Source organism: Eretmochelys imbricata, chromosome 1, assembly GCF_965152235.1.
Source record: "Eretmochelys imbricata isolate rEreImb1 chromosome 1, rEreImb1.hap1, whole genome shotgun sequence".
Classification (NCBI taxonomy): Eukaryota; Metazoa; Chordata; order Testudines; family Cheloniidae; genus Eretmochelys; species Eretmochelys imbricata.
Window position 1 is genome coordinate 28,649,300 of NC_135572.1, and position 19,954 is coordinate 28,669,253.

At 40.3% G+C, this 19,954-nt stretch overlaps 1 protein-coding gene across 1 annotated transcript in view; it reads left to right on the forward strand.

Annotated features, from left to right (window-relative positions):
* The window catches only part of DEUP1 (deuterosome assembly protein 1), a 58,902-nt gene extending 39,250 nt beyond the window's left edge, over positions 1 to 19,652 (forward strand). Inside the window, exons 12-13 of the mRNA XM_077810707.1 lie at positions 13,701 to 13,926; positions 19,479 to 19,652. Coding sequence (XP_077666833.1) covers positions 13,701 to 13,926; positions 19,479 to 19,652 — 400 coding nt within the window. The remainder of the gene's footprint in view (positions 1 to 13,700; positions 13,927 to 19,478) is intronic.
* Positions 19,653 to 19,954: the final 302 nt, after the last annotated feature.

Below are 19,954 nucleotides of genomic sequence, written 5' to 3' on the forward strand. Positions count from 1 at the left end.
CCTGGCAATAGGCACACTCCAATCCCCCAAAACTCTCCCTGGAGTGACCCGCCCTACACTCACAGAATTCAGCGATACACTACTCCCAGTGCAATAACACATCGTAGCTTACCAGTTTCATCTCTGCTCAACTCACAGCACTTAGATTTGTTTACAGTGAAAACAAATAAAATCTATTTATCAAAGAACAGTGATTCTAGAAGAAGCAAGTAGAATTTTTAACTAACAAGACATTCTCCTGTCTCTTAAAGGAGAGTCTTCAATCACTTGATTAGCATTTTGCTCAGACTGTAAATATGTGTTCATTGTGAAGTAGAGGATACTTAGATTACATATAGCCAGACAGGTAGATAAGCATTTCCTGCCTAAAGGAAACTTGTTTATCACCTTAAGAGCATCATTTTCAGTATAGATATTTAACTCCTTACATACTATCCATGAATACATTTTGCAATGTGTAGGACACAGGCTTTCAGTAGAGATGTTACCTGACACCTTTTGACAAACTGTTATTTAGAGACCAGACCCAGGGAATCACTGTAACTCTGTGCCCACTACCAGTGGGCACCACAAGGTTCGTGAGTCAAAGGCACATTTACATGAGCTCTCTGGCTCCCTTCACATACACAATAACTCCTGTGGGATGTCAGGTTTTATTACTATTACATTGCCAGACGTGCCCATGGCAGAGCTCAAAAGGCCTCCGAACTTTTTTGCTGCATAAATTCCTTTGTTACACAATGTCAGTTATGGAATTAAACTCTAGTTATGCATGGATGGGTTTCTTTAGTGTCATAATCATATCAATAGTTTCACAATAAATCGACATAAATTACCTTTTATCTTACTTTTTTTTGCATTTGATAATATCAATTACCCCATTCAGTACATCTGAGTCAAATTGTTACCCCTTTCTGGATGACGGGAGGAATTTGATAAGAAATAATGCCCTAGAAATTTCCTACTAGCGTTCTGTATTGTTTAGATATACAAAAAGCTGAATATAGCATATTTTAACTAATTTTTTTAAACCTTGATTTGTATTCTGTTTGTATTATTCTTTTGCTATTCATTTTGCAAAATAGTACAGGCTATATTAATACTGCCTGATTAAAAAAAACATAATGGGGGGATATACAAACCAACATGAGAGGTAAACTGCTCTGCAGGAGATTATCTTAATAAGCAGCTAGAACTACAACTCCTGCTGCAGAGCCTTGTGTCCTGCCAGTTTCATTTGCTAGAAGTTTCATTAAATGCATTTTAATGCCTTGTCTGATTTTGGTGTTCTTCAGTGACCTAATTTTTAAAAGAAACAGCATTTCAGATGTCCTGAATAAATTATCACATTAAACTCCCTGTTAAGGGGAAAATAGTGAGAGATGCAAGGATATTGTGTATTCAGACTCAGAAAAAAAGCATATTGTAGATATATCTATAGTTTTCAATTCATTTTAGCCAGTGAAGAACTAAATTACCCCAAAATATATAATAAACATTAAATTGAAAATTAAAAGAAAATTAAAATACTCAATTAAAAGAAAAATAAACTACTTACTAACATACTTGATGCAGTGTAGCAAAGTAAAAATGAATTGAAAGATAAAAGTTGTGATTTTACCAATTTGAAGAACTTCTACAATAGCAAAATTCCAGGAAGTAAAGATTTGAATAATTTGTAGGCACAGATTTTATAAGGTTTAGATTTTCTGAACCTATATATTTAATTCTTGGCTATTTCTACTTTCTAAAAGTTATTCTAGTGCAATATAATAATAAATTTGTCTAATTATCTTCTTTTATTCTTCAGCCTAAAATTTCCTTTTCAAAGTGAATGTATTGTTGCTATTTTTAATCATAACATTTATGATATATTGTGTCTGGTTGCACCAACCATATGCTAGGCACTGTACACATAAAAGGAGGTATGGTTATTTACTAAAAGAGCTTTAAATATATTTAGAATTTTATTTTCTTACTTGTTGCTCAGGAGCATCTTAGTGTTAGAGGCAATGGAAGAACCCAGGTACTTTATAGAACTTTTCTTTTATAATCATCTGAGATCTGTTTAATATTATTCCAAACTGTGAGTGTTGATCTTTCTCTCATAATGGAAATCTAAAAAGTACCTGTGAATAAAATATAACTTTAATTCTAATTAGCATTGCTAAGCACTTCAAAGTAAGACCCTCCCCAAATCTTTGCTAAAACTTAGCTATATACCTACAGAGTTTCCCTTCATCCATTAATCTTGTAATTTGAGAAGCCAGGGGTGGGCGGTGGAGAAACAGAGCGGGGCGGCGCATTCAGGGGAGGAGGCAGAGCGGAGGTGAGCTGGGGCTGGGCGTGGGGCGGGGAGCTGCCGGTGGGTGCTGTGCACCCATCAAATTATCCCCGTGGGTGCTCCAGCCCCGGAGCACCCACGGAGTCGGCGCCTAAGGCGCCACTTTTGGCCAGTTGTTAAATTTAGAAGCCCTTTTAGAACCGGTTGTCCCTCGTGGGACACCTGGTTCTAAAAGGGCTTCTAAATTTAACAACCGGTTCTAGCAAACCTGCTCCAGCTCACCACTGACTAATTCCGTTTGAGGAATAGGGTTTAGGCCACACCCCTCCCATTGACATTTCCTACTGACTAGCTTAGGCAGCTCCCTGCTCAGCCTGCTGGCTTATGTAAATCCTTTTTTTAGATGCCTAATTCTTCCCACGCATTTGTGGTAGCTTGTGCACCTAACTCAGGGCTGTGGATTCCACTAGGTGTCAGGATGCCTAAAAGTTAGATATTGTAGGTATATCTACACTGCAATAAAAGACCCATGACACCAAGTCTTAGATCCCAGGTCAATTTACTCAGGCTTGCAGGGCTTAGGTTGCAGAGCTAAAAATAGCAGTATAGGCATTCTGACTTGGGCTAGCAAGGTGGTAGGGTCTCAGAGCCTGGGCTCCAGTCCAAGCAGGGATGGCCTACACTGCTTTTTTTAGCCTCTCAGCCAAAGTCCCGTGAACCCAAGTCAATTGACCCAGGCTCTGAGAATTGGTGCCACAGGTTTTTCTATGCAGTAAAGATATATGCCGTAATGCTGAGTCTAAGTTCCTATTGTGCATCTAGAGCTTAGGAGACTAAGGACCATATTTTCAAAAGTATTTAGGACCTTAAAGATGCAGATAGCCATCTAGGACCATATTTTCAAAGGTATTTAGACACATGAAGGTCCAGATAGACCTAAGAACATAAGAATTGCCATCCTGAATCAGACCAAAGGTCCATCTAGCCCAGTATAATGTTTCTGACAGTGGCCAGTACCACAGCTTTATTGGGGGAATGTACAGAACAAGGCAATTTTGGAGAGACCCACCCCTGTCTTTTCCTCCCAGCTTCTGGCAGTCGGAAGTTTAGGGTTGCCCCAAGCATGCGGACTGGTTGGCCAAGCAGCCCAGTGGTTAGATTGCAGGGCTCTCAGCCCCCTGCTGGGCTGAGTAATCTTAGTCCTTAAGGCTGTGTGGGTGGTAGGGGGATCCGGGCCCTTCCTCTTCACCAAGTCCCAGCTCAGGACCTGTGTATATCAACCCCTAAACAGTTGGTGTCTCTCCTGGAGGGGAGTCAGAACCTGCTGTCCTGGCTAATTCCTACAAGTCCGTCCCCCCCGTGTCCCGCCCCGGCTACTCTCTGCCATCCCAGGAAAAGAAATTGGCATTCAGGTGGGCTCTTCTAGTCCAGAATTGAATGCAGAAAGAAAAGGGCTAGAGGGAGAGGTACCACCTTCATATTCTTCATGGCATGTAGCCATTGGAGAGGGGCATGGTTGGTGACTAGAGTGAAGTGAGTGCCCAGAAAGTAATTGGAGTTCTTACTTCATGGGCAAGAGGGCAAGGGTTTTCCCTGACCTTAACTCCCGGTTCCATCTGAATATTGAGGGTTATCAGGTGGTATCAGGGTTCCCTCCCCACTCTGAACTCTAGGGTACAGACATGGGGACCCCCATGAAAGACCCCCTAAGCTTATTTCTACCAGCTTAAGTTAAAAACTTCCCAAGGCACAAATTCTCCCTTGTACCTTGGATTAGGTAATGCTGCCACCACCAAGTGATGGCAAACTCAGGGAAAGGACCACTTGGAGTTCCCACTCCCCCCTAATCTCCCCCCAAGCCCCGACACCCCCTTTCCTGGGGAGGCTTGAGAATAAACAAGATGAGCACAGACCAACCTTGGGTTTTTTTAGGACACAAAAAAAACCCCAATCAGATTCTAAAAGAAACAGAACTTTATTAGAAAGAAAAAAGGTAGAAGAAGCACCTCTGTAAAATTAGAATGGAAGATAATCTTACAGGGCAATCAGATTAAAAAACACAGAGGATTCTGCTTCCTGGGTGCCTTGAGCACAGAGGAGATTCAAGACATATTAGACTGTGTTGTTGGCTTGAGATGACTGCTCTTCTAACATTTCCAAAACGAGGTCTAAAATCCATCACGGTTGCCATCCATATAAGAACTCAAATAGTGAGAAGCCAATGGAAGACTAGGAAGCTTCTCACACCGCAAATAGAAGAGGAGAAAGTGTCAGACATCCATAAGGACGAACCTTCGGAGCATCTTTTTTAGTGTTCTGTTAAAGCGCTGCACCTGGCCATCCGTTTGGGGATAGTATACAGATGTCTTTAGGGTCTTGATTTTCAGTAAATGGCAAAATTGCTTCATCAGATTTGTTCCTTAATCTGTTAAGATCTCCCGTAGCATCCCAACTCAAGTGAAGATTTTCATAAGGTCTGTGGCAACAGTTTTGGCGTTCATGGAGCGTCCGGGTACCGGGTTGCGTAGACTACAACTAAAATGAACTGGTATCCTGTAGCGCTCTTCTCCAGTGGGCCGACTATGTTGCTTCCAATCCACCCAAAGGGTACATTCATAAGCCGGAGTTGAATCAAGGAGGCTTTCTCGGTTGGTTGAGATGCAGTGATCTGACACTCCAGGCATGAAGCACAGAAATCCAGCACATCTTTGTAGACCCCAGGCCAAAAAAAAACGGGTCAGAATCCAGGCTAGTGCCCTTGCAAGGTGCAGAGTGAAGGGTATCGCAAGAGCCAGTTGCATAACCTCCTTCCAGTAGGGTCAGGGCACCAAAAGATGATTCCAAACCTCCTCAGTTTCTCAGTCTTTCTCTGTGTAATATAGATGGTGGCCCTGAATCTCAAAGTGTGGGAACAGTCCCATTTGATGGGATTCGAGAGATTCCCCATTCATTGCTGCCACCTGGGTGTATGCTCAGCTCATTGTGTTGTCTGTCCATTGCTCTTCCACAAAGTTGGAGAACTGAGTCAGAATCTCTGACTCAGGTAATAGAGGGGGCTCCTCATCTGATTGGGACAGGGTCTGGTCTTGCTGGGTTGGCTCTGAAGAATAGGAAGTCCCCTCACCAGCAGATATAGCATGGCAGGGCTAGCTGAACCCAAAGGTTTTCTTTAACCCTTGCTATGCCGGCTGGTAGTTTCTCTGCTTCATCACAGGGACCTATACTGAAACTATCCTCCATGAACGTATCTAAGTCTTTTTTGAACACAGTTATACTGTTGCCCATCACTTTTGGCAGTGAGTTCCACAGATACTATATGAAAAAGTATTTCCTCTTGTTTGTATTAAACCTGCTCCCTTTTAATTTCATCAGGGAACCCCAGTTTTTGTATTGTGGGAAACAGGGGTGCTGGAATAATTTGTATAGTGGGGGTGCTGAGAGCCATTGAACTAAACTAAACTCTGTATATGATGGAAATCATTTCAAGCCAGGAAATGCGGCAGCACCCCCAGTACCTCTATTTCTAGCACTTATGGTGGTAAAGGGTAAATAGCACTTCTCTATTCACTTTTTCCACACCAATCATGATTTTATTGACCTCTAGCATATCCCCCCTTCCCTAATCAACTCTTTTCTATGCTGAACAGCCCCAAATAGAATCTCTATGGATAGTAATTCCATGCTCTAATAAGAATATAACAGTAGGGATCTATTATCGACCACCTGACCAGGACAGCGATAGAGAACTCAATAATAGTGGGGGATTTCAATTATCCCCACATTGACTGGGTACATGTCACCTCAGGACGAAATGCAGAGACAAAATTTCTTGATACTTTAAATGACTGCTTCTTGGAGCAGCTGGTACAGGAACCCACAAGGGGAGAGGCAACTCTCGATCTAGTGCTGAGTGGAGCACAGGATCTGGTCCAAGAGGTAACTATAACAGGCCCGCTTGGAAATAATGACCATAATATAATAACATTTAACATTCCTGTGATGGGAAGAACACCTCAACAGCTCAACACTGTGGCATTTAATTTCAGAAAGGGGAAGTATGCAAAAATGAGGAGGTTAGTTAAACAGAAATTAAAAAGTACAGTGACTAGAGTAAAAAGAAAAGGAAGACTTGTGGCACCTTAGAGACTAACAAATTTATTTGAGCATAAGCTTAAATTTATTAAGCATAAGCTTTCGTGAGCTACAGCTCACTTCATCGGATGCATTATGCTCAAATAAATTTGTTAGTCTCTAAGGTGCCACAAGTCCTCCCTTTTCTTTTTGTGAATACAGACTAACATAGCTGCTACTCTGAAATCAGTGACTAGAGTGAGATCCCTGCAAGCTGCATGGACACTTTTCAAAGACACCATAATAGAGGCTCAACTTAAATGTATACCCCAAATTAAAAAACACAGGAAAAGAACTAAAAAAGAGCCACCAACGCTTAACAACCATGTAAAAGAAGCAGTGAGAGATAAAAAGGCATCTTTTAAAAAGTGGAAGTCAAATCCTAGTGAGGTAAATAGAAAGGAGCATAAACACTGCCAAATTAAATGTAAAAATGTAAATAGAAAAGCCAAAAAGGAGTTTGAAGAACAGCTAGCCAAAAACTCAAAAGGTAATAACAAAATGTTTTTTAAGTACATCAGAAGCAGGACGCCTGCTAAACAACCAGTGGGTCCCCTGGACGATTGAGATACAAAAGGAGCATTTAAAGATGATAAAGTCATCACGGAGAAACTAAATGAATTCTTTGCTTCAGTCTTCATGGCTGAGAATGTTAGGGAGATTCCCAAACCTGAGCCATCTTTTGTAGGTGACAAATCTGAGGAATTTTCACAGATTGAAGTGTCACTAGAGGAGGTTTTGGAATTAATTGAGAAACTTAACAGTAACAAGTCACCAGGACCAGATGTCATTCACCCAAGAGTTCTGAAAGAACTCAAATGTGAAATTGCAAAACTATTAACTATGGTTTGTAACCTGTCCTTTAAATCAGCTACTGTACCCAATGACTGGAAGATAGCTAATATAACGCCCTAGAGGTGATCCTGGCAATTCAGACCGGTAAGTCTAACATCAGTAGCAGGCAAATTAGTTGAAACAATAGTAAAGAATAAAATTGTCAGACACATAGAAGAACATAAATTGTTGGGCAAAAGTCAACATGGTTTCTGTAAAGGGAGATCATGTCTTACTAATCTATTAGAGTTCTTTGACGGGGTCAACAAACATGTGGACAAGGGGGATCCAATGGACATAGTGTACTTAGATTTCCAGAAAGCCTTTGACAAGATCCCTCACCAAAGACTCTTATGTAAATTAAGTTGTCATGGGATAAGAGGGAAGATCCTTTCATGGACTGAGAACTGGTTAAAAGACAGAGAACAAAGGGTAGGAATAAATGGTAAATTTTCAGAATGGAGAGGGGTAACTAGTGGTGTTCCCCAAGGGTCAGTCCTAAGACCAATCCTATTCAACTTATTCATAAATGATCTGGAGAAAGGGGTAAACCATGAGGTGGCAAAGTTTACAGATGACACTAAACTGCTCAAGATAGTCAAGACCAAAGCAGACTGTGAAGAACTTCAAAAGGATCTCACAAAACTAAGTGATTGGGCAACAAAATGGCAAATGAAATTTAATGTGGATAAATATAAAGTAATGCACATTGGAAAAAATAACCCCTACATACAATATGATGGGGACTAATTAAGCTACAACTAATCGAGAGAAAGATCTTGGAGTCATCATGGATAGTTTTCTGAAGGCGTCCATGCAGTGTGCAGCGGCAGTCAAAAAAGCAAACAGGATGTTAGGAATCATTTTAAAAGGGATAGAGAATAAGACGGAGAATATCTTATTGCCCTTACATAAATCCACGGTATGCCCACATCTTGAATACTGCATACAGATGTGGTTCCCCTCATCTCAAAAAAGGTATACTGGCATTAGAAAAGGTTCAGAAAAGGGCAACTAAAATGATTGGGGTTTTGGAACGGGTCCCATATGAGGAGAGATTAAAGAGGCTAGGACTTTTCAGCTTGAAAAAAAGGAGACTAAGAGGGGATATGATAGAGGTCTATAAAATCATGAGTGGTGTGGAGAAAGTGAATAAGGAAAAGTTATTTACTTGTTCCCATAATATAAGAACTAGGGTCCACCAAATGAAATTAATGAGTAGCAGGTTTAAAACAAATAAAAGGAAGTTCTTCAGTCAGCGCACAGTCAACCTGTGGAACTCCTTGCCTGAGGAGGTTGTGAAGGCTAGGACTAAAACAGAGTTTAAAAGAGAACTGGATAAATTCATGGAGGTTAAGTCCATTAATGGCTATTAGCCAGGATGGGCAAGGAATGGTGTCCCTAGCCTCTGTTTGTCAGAGAGTGGAGATGGATGGCAGGAGAGAGATCACTTGATCATTACCTGTTAGGTTCACTCCCTCTGGGGCACCTGGCATTGGCCACTGTCGGTAGACAGGATCCTGGGCTGGATAGACCTTTGGTATGACCCAGTATGGCCATTCTTTATGTTCTTAATCTTTTTAGTCTCTTCTCTTATGGAAGCCACGCCATACCCTTGACCATCATTGTGGCCCTTCTCTGAACACTTTCCAGTTCCACTACATCCTTTTTGATATGGGGTGACCAGAACTGTACACAGTATTTAAGGTCATGTTAATGGGCACTATAGGGACAGAAATCAAAATTGAAGAAGAGAAACTGGAGAAGGTGGACAATTTTACATACCTTGGAAGTACCATCAGCCAAGATGGTACTAGTTCCGAGGAAATAAGAAGAAGAATTGGGAAGGCAAATGCTGCATTTGGAAGACTCAAAAACATCTGGCGACTCAAAAACATCTCCCTCAAGACAAAGCTGAATGTGTACAAAGCAATTGTTATTGCCATCACAACATATAGCAGTGAGACATGGCAACTTATCAAGAAAGATATGCAAAAAGCTGGATGCATTTCATCACAAATGTCAGAGAAGAATATTGGGAATAACATACAGAGATAGGAAGACGAGGAAGACCATGAATAACATGGAAATGAACAGTTCTGAACGACATCAAGAACCTCAACATGAAATGGGAAGGATTGGAGAGAAGGGCAGTTAACAGGCAAGGATGGCAAATGTGGGTAGCCCAATGTGCAGCAAAGCATGGGCTGGACTAAGGTCTAAGGTCTAGCCATGGATTAAAGTGGCATTATGATATTTTAAGTGCCTAGGCACCTAATTCATATTGAAACCAATGGGAATTCGGCACTAAGCTCTTCTGAAAATACCACTAGGCATCTGCATCTTTAGGAGCCAAAAACTCCTTTGAAAATATGGCCTTTAGGCACTTTGGTAGTGTTAGAGGCAATGGAAGAACCCAGTGGGCATATAGAACTGTGGTTTTTTTTATAACCATAACATCTCAGAATAGAAATCCAAACAAATCTAAACAAATACTTCAGAATAAAATATAACTAATTCTAATTAACAATGTTAAGCACTTGGAAGTGTGACCAATTTTGACATTATAGAACAGTTTTTTGGCTACTTCTTTGTGCCCCACTTTCTCTAGAATTTCAAATGCAAAGGAACTGGCCAGTGGGTGACATGAGCACCTTTCCCTGATAAGTTTGTAACTGAAGTCACTGTAGTTAGCATGCCAACAAGGGGGCCAGGGGAGGCTGAATTACTGCCTGTTCATGCCTGTATGTTGGTGCAGTGCAGTGTCAGGTTTGAAGGAGCCAGAACTTTGTAGTTGTTGCACATGGAAGTAGAGAACATATCTTCATGAGCTAAGAGATTTAGGGCTTCTGTGGCTGGCCAAAAAATTCTCAGAGCAGGTCATGAAGCTACTAGGATACGTGATGGCTCTAACTGGTAAATCTTGGGTCTGGTATTCAAGAAGTAAAGGGCCCATGTGTTTCCAGTTTAAAGTCTAATTTACATATTCAGTTGCCATAAATGCATGCACAAACTGGGTACTTGTGTTGACAAATATGATAACTGTCCATTTAAATCAAATGTGCAAATTCCACATGTATTTTGTATGCACATTAACATATGAGACTTTTTGAAAATCAGGTCCATTGTGTTATTCTAATTCTGTGTTCCCAAACAAGGAACTACATCAACATTTTCCCAAACAACTATAGTTAAAGTTTCAATCATCAGGTGAATGCAGATGAACCAGACAATTGTTGCTGGTTTATTTTGAGGCTAGGACATGTTTTATTTTATTGTGAACATAAACTATGTTATTTCTGTTTTAATTTGCTTCTGTTTCCATGGTAATTATGACATCGGAGAAAGGGCAAAAATATATTTTTTTAGATAGTAAAAATAGAAACATGTGGTGCTACAAATTACAGTTTGGGTTATTACATTTTGCCTGTGTACATTTCCCATGCAGTTTCAGTTGGATGGGGGTTACTTTGTGTCCACCACAACCATGAAGTTATTCCTATGCTGTATGTGTATATATCAATGATTCTATCCGAGGCCAAATGCTAATACAAATAATAAGCAAAATGCAAAAACTTGATAAATGGTTTACCTGCACCTTTTTAGAATTTGACTTGCCTGTAAAAACAAATAGTCCTGTTTTCACAGATTTTCAGATCTTTTCATACCTTTAATCTTGTATTAAAATTAGAACTCTGTTTTTACACATTATGATACATTGAATTGGCAGAAATTTAAAGTCAAAATGATCAAACATGAATGTCTAAAGTTAGGCTACAAAATCCATAATAAAGGCACCTAAATATAGGTGGCCTGTTTTTCAAAGAGAGTGAGCAGCATAGGTCCATTGACTTCAGTGGAGACTGGGGTTGCTAAGCACCTTTGAAAAATTAGGCCACCTATATTTAGGTATGTAAATATTTTTTGTTTTTACTACCTTAAAAATATTATAACTGCAGACACCTAGGTTTGGAAATAATGGCCTTTGTGAAGTAAATTTCAATATAAATCAGTAATAACTATTATTATATACAATGATACAGGAGGACCAGAGAGCAGTGGGAGAGTGCTAGAGGGGAAATATATAAACTCAAGGCTAATTAAGGTGTGGTTCCCTGTAGACTAGGGAAGGTGGCTGCAGGTTAATTGGAGCACCTGCAGTCAATTAAGGCCCTGTTAGGAACCTAATAAAACCCCCCTGCATCAGGCAGACAAGGGAGGAGGAGGCAGGATTGGAGATGTGTTGAGAGATTTGGAAGTCCTGAGAATTGAAGTAAGGAAGACCCTGTCCCCCAGCATCTGACAGAGGTTAACCCACCTAAGGGGGATGAAGGTAAGAAACCCACAGGAGTTGAGAGGGGCTGGGACTCAGAGTGAGGAGCAAACCCAGACCCCTCCCCTGCTTCTCTCCTCTGTCACCTTCCCAGGCTAGTAGTGGGGCCCTTGGCACCCAAGAGCAGGGGCAAAGGGTGGTATCTTAGCTCCCATACCAAGAAAAGCTCAGGACTCCCCAGACTAAAATTGGCCATCTTCTCACAATACATAGAGAATCAGGTTTGAAAAAACAGATCACAGAGACCTTTGCTGTGGGCTTTTAGAGGAAATTACTTTCAAAAAGGTCAAAACACAAAATGAGCAATTCCATATTTTTATTATTCAAGCCAGCCCTCTTCAGTAGGGTGTCTTCTTCACTGTGCCTTTACTCCAAAGGTAGACTAAATGGGCTCTAAAATGGTGGGGTGGGAAGGATTTATTCTGTGCTCCAAAGAGCAAACTGTATGTATTCAGTGAGCAGTAAGGAGTAAAGTGGAAAAGTTTACTAAAGGTAGAGTAAACATTAGATGACTCTGTCTTACTTTCAGAGTATCTCTTCTTGGAGTGGATGATAATTACAGCATTCCAATTGTACTACACCCGAGTATTACATTCTGCTTATATTAATCCCCACTTCATTTGTAATTAGAGAAGATATTCTTCATTACTACTTTGATGCAGCCTTTACATATTCCCATTTGTGGGATGCTCCCTGCCCCCACAACTCCAGCGAACTTCTAGTAAAAGAGTGTTTTAAAAGTTCCTAGTATTACTGCATACACACTGCCTCACAGTATCAAATATTCAAAATGATATTATACAAGGGCTATGTGGTCCCTAACTGTCTCAATTCCTTCCTTTTCTGCATCTAGCTATGGGAATAGGGACCTTCACTCCATGCTTGAAGACTTTTTTGTATACTAGCATATTACATTAGTAAAATGCTTTGGGATCCTTGGTGATTTAAGTTGGTATACAAATTTAGGATTACTGTAAGCTTTGAAGTAGGTAACATGGACTATCTGTACTTACAAAAGCAGAACACTTCTTTGTAATAAGCTCAGACTTTAATACAATGGAAACTTTTACCACTACAAAAAGTATTCTAAGAGAAAAACCTGCTATGTAAGAAAAAATGAGGTTATCGGATTTCTCTGGTTTTCACACTTTGGTACATATTACAAATAAAGATACAACTGGAAATTATTCTAATTAAGAAATCAAAACCACATGCTATTTCTCAATATGTTTTTAGCAGTTGCTCAGACAGCTACCAGGAGAATTTGTTTGCAATGCATAGCAAGTAGATTTCTTTTCTTATTCAACAGTTAATTACTTGACTGAGTTTCAGGTAGATTAAAAAACATTCAATTTCAAATCTACTATGGATTACACCATCAGTAGGGTCCAAAGATTATGGAGCACCATAACACTGTACTTAGATTCTTGAATCAGCTTGAAGTTCTTCAGTTATTATTTGAGAATGAAATACCCTTGTTCAGTTTAAATATGTATTTAATGTTTGTTCTCTTCTCATTCTTGTTTTGACTCTGCACTCATTGAAGTCAATGGCAAAGTTTCCTATTGAGTTTAATGGTGCAAGATCAGGGGCTCCACATGCTAAAGCTTTAATTTTTTTTAAAAGCATTAGGTCTAAATCCTAAGCACCTGCATGTATTTATATCCATATGACATTTGAATGGATCAAAATCCACTAACCAAAACACCATAAATAAGGTATCCCCTTCCTATCTCTTACACTCTCATATTGTAGCTCATTGTATCAGTTAAAGCATGAGAAAATATAGATGTTAGCAGACCTGCAGGTCAACTACATTGGACTGTCAGACCAAGGTGGGGAATAAATTTCAGAGATGGCACTTTCAGAGAATGACAATTGTACAGACTACTGTTTTAAGCTGATTTAAACTTATCTGTCATGGAACGCATACATGAAGCTGTTTGAAAAGCAAAGAGGACAAAATTATATGAACAGAAACCATGACCTAACAACTATATTTCATAGTTTAACTGGTCTTCCTATTTGAAAACACTATTTTATTATTTTAGAACTTTACAAAATTAAAATTGAATAGCAAATGAAACCTATGCAACCAACTATCTTTGAACTCTACAGAAACCAAAATCTTGCTCTACATGGTCAAGGTGATATCATTGATACTAAAAGTGGCAGCAGTCTACCATCTCAGAGACTTAGCAGAGATCATAACCAGAAACTAGATGGTAAATCTCCATCACCACCAATGTTCTATCCTTCACACTACAACAGCCCATTTCCTGAAAAGCATAGGTGTGATGTTGTACTGAGCCATGTGTACAGTGTGGAAGAAGTCAACCCAATGGTGAGTAGTTAATTTACTTTAAACACAGAGGTAGCCAAAGTTCAGTCTATAGGCCAAATGTGATTCATGGATTCCTATAATATAGTTTACAATTGCTGTTATGGTATATTTCATGCTTAGGCATACCTCAGTGTTAATGGTGATGATGGTTATCATCCACTAGTATGAAAATACGGTGTGAGCTTCAGGCTTTTAGCAAGTTGCTAGTATGGCCTTCAGCTGGGGCACCCTGCTTTAACAATTCTATCACAGTAAATTCATGATGACTCTAATAAGGACCCTAATGTGTTGTTAGAAAATAAAATTTCTATAGAAGTAGATTAATGGATAAAATGAAAGGGATCTGTGTACCGGTTGTTCTAAGTGTAAACTATTGTATCCAAACATGAAAGAGAAAATCCTGAATGTTGTAATCTCTTTTTCTTAAAGGGAAGAGTAAAATTGTAGCATTGTCAGTCCTCTCCATGTCACTCTTCACAGTAGGGTGTTAGCCATCTCTATGGCAACTGGGGGCAGACCACATCTTTGCTGCAAGCCTGGGTTTAGGACTGCCAATCAAGAAGAATTCCCTAGAATTCTCTGCCTCCAAACTGCACATGCTGCAGGCTCCAGGGCTCCCATTGTAGCAGAACTTTTGCAGAAATTGTGTGTGCATATGTCTATCAATTTCTTCATTGGCTTTAGATTTTTGTCCTCAACATTGTTAAACAGGAAAGAGAAATCATATTTTGGCTCTCTGAAATGGGTTTGAAGGACAGCACCTCTCCTCCCTGTCTCCCTGCACAGTAAATGGCAGACAAGGACAACAGGCCAAAGGGAAACTAGCTCCCAGCCAGTGCATGGGCTAGGTCCATGTTCTGACAATTGAGCAGACCATTTGGAAGCTGCCTTCATTGAAACCAGGCCAGTATCTGTGGCATGGGTCATAGAGTAAGTTTGTTTGTTTTTTCAAAGCCCATCCCAGCCTCCATGCCCCATCCTCCCCTAGTCATAGGGCCCCTATTTCAACAACTTGTAGAGAAGGGAGGAAAGGTTCACTGGAGCATCCTGACTCTTGCAGAGGGCAAGTTCTCCCCATAGCAACCAGAAGGAAAAATTTCTGCTCCCAGCCAGTCTGTAAGCAAGGTCCATGCCAAGGTGCTTGAAGACCACAAAACATGCCCTCTTCCTACAAGTACTTTTACCTGTAAGGCCTCAGCTGCCATGAAAAGTTAGATTCAATGACCCTTGTGATCCTGTCTGATCTTATGATTCTATACCAGCTCCTGTGACCTTTCTGATACCAATGAGTAATTTGCCTTCAATGGCACCAGCTCATTCCTCATTTTGTGAAGTCAGTCCCTAATCAGCACAGATCCAGCAGCAGGGAGCATGGGGTGAAGTGATTCAGATCCTCTACTGTGGGGAGGTCATAAAATGGCCACTATTTTCCTTAAGAAGATATGCAGGATACATGCCTGTAGACTTTCCTTACAATCTCCCAGGAATAGCACTCTCCCCTTCAGGGAGCCCCTCCCACCTTTTCCCAGGGATTTTTGACCCAGGGACTGGTGAAGGATCTTAGCATTAAAAGGGACAGCCTAAGAATATAGGAACAGTCATACTGGGTCAGACCAAAGGTCCTTCTAGCCCAGTATCCTGTGCTGGCCAATGCCAGGTTCCCCAGAGGGAAAGAACAGTACAGGTAATCCTCAAGTGATCCATCCCCTGTCACCCATTCTCAGCTTCTGGCAAACAGAGGCTGGGCATACCATCCCTGTCCATCTTGGCTAATAGCCCTTGATGGACCTATCCTCCATGAACTTATCTAGTTCTTTTTGAATGCTGTTATAGACTTGGCCTTCACAACATCCTCTGGCAAGAAGTTCTACGGGTTGACACTGCGTTGTGTGGAAAAAATACTTCCTTTGGTTTGTGTTAAACCTACTGCCTATTAATTTCATTTGGTGACCCGGAGTTCTTGTGTTATCATAAGGAGTAAATGAACTTCTGCCTTTATTTTCTCCACACCAGTCATGATTTTATTGGCCTCTCTTATATCACCCCTTAGTCTCCTCTTTTCCAAGCTGAAAAGTCCCAGTCTCTCCTCATATGGCAGCCATTCCGTACCCTTAATCATTTTTGTTGCCCTTTTCTGAACCTTCTCCAATTCTAAACCTCTTTTGAGATGGGGTGACCACATCTGCATGCAGTATTCAAGATATGGGCATATCATGGATTAATATAGAGACAATATATTTTCTGTCTTATTTATCCCTTTCCTAATGATTCCAAACATTCTGTTAGCTTTTTTTGACTGCTGCACATTGAGTGGGTGTTTTCAGACAGCTATCCACAATGACTCCAAGACCTTTCTTGAGTGGTAAAAGCCAATTAAGACCTCGTTATTATATATTCATAGCTGGGATTGTTTTCCAATGTGCATTACTTTGCATTTATCAACATTGAGTTTCATCTGCCATTTTGTTGCCCAGTCACCCAGTTCTGAGAGATCTTTTTGTAGACCTTCTTCGTGGTCTGCCTGGGACTTAACTATCTTGGGAATGTTGATGAAGAGGTGTGTGATTCTTCCTCTGCTGGTTTATAAAGGAGTGGGAATTTCTCTATTGAGACCTACTCGTACCTAACGACTACCAATTCTTCATTACTCTGCCTCAAATTAAGCCTGCTGCATCCTTAGTAAAGGACATAGTTAAACTAACTAAGGGCATATTCCTGCCAAATACACAACAGGAAAATAAAACTGCCTCAGGGCTGATAGTATTGCCTGCAGTCTCTTATTGTGGGAGGTCTATGCTCAACAGGGAGGCCACTGTGAGTGTGCATAAAGAAAAACATGACACAATCTATTTTAAACTAAGCTTCCCTAGCAACTTTTTCAAGAATGATGCTTCACCTGACTGATTTGCTATACATTCAAATATGTTCTAAGGTCAACCATAGCTTGAAGGAATTGGAATAGCATTCTAAACTGATATCCTTCTAAATGTTTTGTTGGTAAGCTCTTTAGGGACAAAGCAGTCACTGATGCCTTAAACAAGGGAATAAGGGGTTTCTGAAGTCTGGGCAGATTTCCCCCTTTGTCATCTGGGAGTGAATCAGCTAAGAAAATGAGTGCTTGAGATGTCCCCGAGTCAAGTTTATCCTTTCCCCATGTATGTTAAAATAAACCAACACTATCAATAAGACCCTTTGTGATATCGGAAGATTAAAAGTGCAGTCAGCCATCTTCTACTCATTGGAACAACAGAACCAGCTTCATGAAGAAACAGTTATTTTGGAAAGGGCACAAGATTCTTTGTGGTAAAAGAGAAACAATGGCATAGAAATCTCAGGTGCCTCAGCAAGTCCATAAGGAGATCAATATTTTAAGTGGAAATACTGAAATCCATCATTGCAGAATTTTCTTCCCCAGACCTCAGAATACAAAAATAAATTTCTTGTAGTCCCTACTGATCAGGGAGAGTCACCCAGAGATACTTTAGCTTCAGCAACACAAGAAGCATTTTCAATACAGAGTACTCCCTTTTTGGACATGTAACTGCTATGTGGTATTCACAAATGCCACATTTCATCCCTCCCTTCAAGTGAAAAGGATACATGTCTGTCTGTCTCTGGACAAAAGCTTATGCTCAAATTGGTTAGTCTCTAAGATGCCACAAGTACTCCTTTTCTTTTTGTGAATACAGACTAACATGGCTGCTCCTCTGAAACTTCTCATCATGATACTCAGGCCTCAGCAGTCATCACAAAATACCTTCAGAAACAAAAGTTTGAGTAAACAAGTGGAAGGGCCAATTACAGCGCTCACAAAATTCCAGCATTTAACTTATCTTCTAAGATAACCTTTATTTTAGAAGAGAGACAGAAGAAAATAGTCTCACATTAGCAGACCTCTCCTAAGACAATCTCTGACAGCTCCTGGGCTTTTTGGTCTCATTTATACCCAGCACAATTCTTTATTTGCTTCCAGATAGCAATTCCAGCAAATAAGTATATAAAGATCTTGGTCCAGATCCAGTACTAGCATCTCATGTTGAATTCATTCTTAATATTTAATAGCTACCTGAGGTCAGGTCTAAACTACAGATAACAGATGCCATGTGGACTCTTACGTGAGGGTTGTGGTTCACAGATGAAACACTAAGTATAACCTGTCTCATCCTATGGACTTTTGACTAGGTCCCAAGCAGTCTCTGTGGCCTTTCTAGCTAGCATTTCCATATTAGACATTTTCAAAGTGACAACCTGCTTGTCTGGTCATATATTTACCTCTCACAACGGACGAGTGGTTCAATAGACTCCAAACCCACCTCCATTTGGAACTGCTTGTGAATCCTGTATAGGGGAATGGACACATGCAATCGCTCAAAGAAGAACAGTTACTAACCTTCCTGTAACTGTTCTTCAAAATGTGTTGCCTATGTCCATTCCACTATAGGTGTGTGTGCACTCAAGTGCATAGTTGTCAGAGTTTTTCCCTTTAACGGTACCCATTGGGGGGCATCCTCTGCTGTATCATGCACTGAACGCAGGCATAACAGACACCCCTGACCCCTCCTCAGTTCCTTTCTACCGGAAGACTCCAATTGAGAGGGGAAGGAGGGTTATCATATCATGGAATGGATATGTGCAATCACTAGAAGAAGAAATGGTTTCTGTAACTGTTCTTCTTCAAGATATATGTTGCATGTGTCCATTCCATGACCCACCCTCCTTCCCCTCTCTATTTGTCTCCTGGTAGGAAGGAACTGAGGAGGGTCGGGGGAAGAGGGAGGCTTCACCCTTATGTGCAGTGCATGAGCAATGAACGCACAGACAGCAGAGGACACTTGTGCCATCCTGATGGATAGAGCTAAGGCGAAAAGCTCTGCAGCAGCTGTGCACTGGAGGACACACACCTAAGTAGAATGAACATGTACGACATCTCGAACGTTACAGGAAAAAATTATTAACAGTTTCTTCCTGATGGGCAGTCCTAAGTCCAGCTCAGACCAAAGACTTGGTCTGCTCCAGTTGCCATGGAGATGGGGAACATCCCACTGTGAAGACTGTGACATGGAGGTCCTAGAATAAAAATTAAGTGGTAGGAGAAATGAGGTGTAACCCACACCGGGTTGAGGCTAATACTAAAAAGAAAGGAATACTAAAGTTTTTCTGAGTGTCTTGGTTGCCGGTATTCCTGAATTAACATTCTTTTAGAGGGTCATCTATCTAACTTCTTAAGATGCGAAAAAAAAAGTCTTTTCTTTTCAATATATCCCATAATTTCATACAGTGTTTGCCAAGAGGCTACTCTAAATTACACCAGGGACTGAAGTGCCCTGTGACTGGCCCAAGGATCTTGAGGATAGCAGGGGAGCCAAATTGTGACCAGTAGTACATTTAAATATGTAGTGACACGCCTAAGTCTGTTTTAGTAAAAGATGGTAACTTTGCATATTTTCTAGCTTGTAAAACTTATGGAAAATTTGTTTTATGCTTCAATAATGTAAAAATATTGCTGTACTTTCAATTCTGTACTACCTGTGCCTGCTCTGTGTATTGTTCAGATTCACCCAGAGACATCCTTACCTACAACTGCAACAGAAAAGTTCTTTCAAGAAGAAGAGAAACGAGCAAAAGAATTTGAAGAGATTTTAAATTCACACATTGAAGAACTACAAAGGCATTCTGAAAATACTGTCAAAAAATATGCCAGGCTAAAGCAAAATAGACATATATGAGCCTTTTAGCTTTTTATATGCAGTTTAAAAACAAATAAAGGTATAACCAAGTTACTCTTCTGATTCTCAAAACTAAAATCTGCTACCATTTTCTTGAATTTACACAGAAGATAGCTAGTGTCTTGTAATATAAATTTTGGGGTGGGAGGGTTTGCATTCCTATATTAACATGACACATTGTTCTGTTATTGCTTTAGTTACAGTGTATATTTACAATCTAAGACATATCTAGAAATTAAATATGTAATTTGTTTTTGTCTACTTATGTGCTCCAGAAACGCATTTGGACCACTGTAAATTAA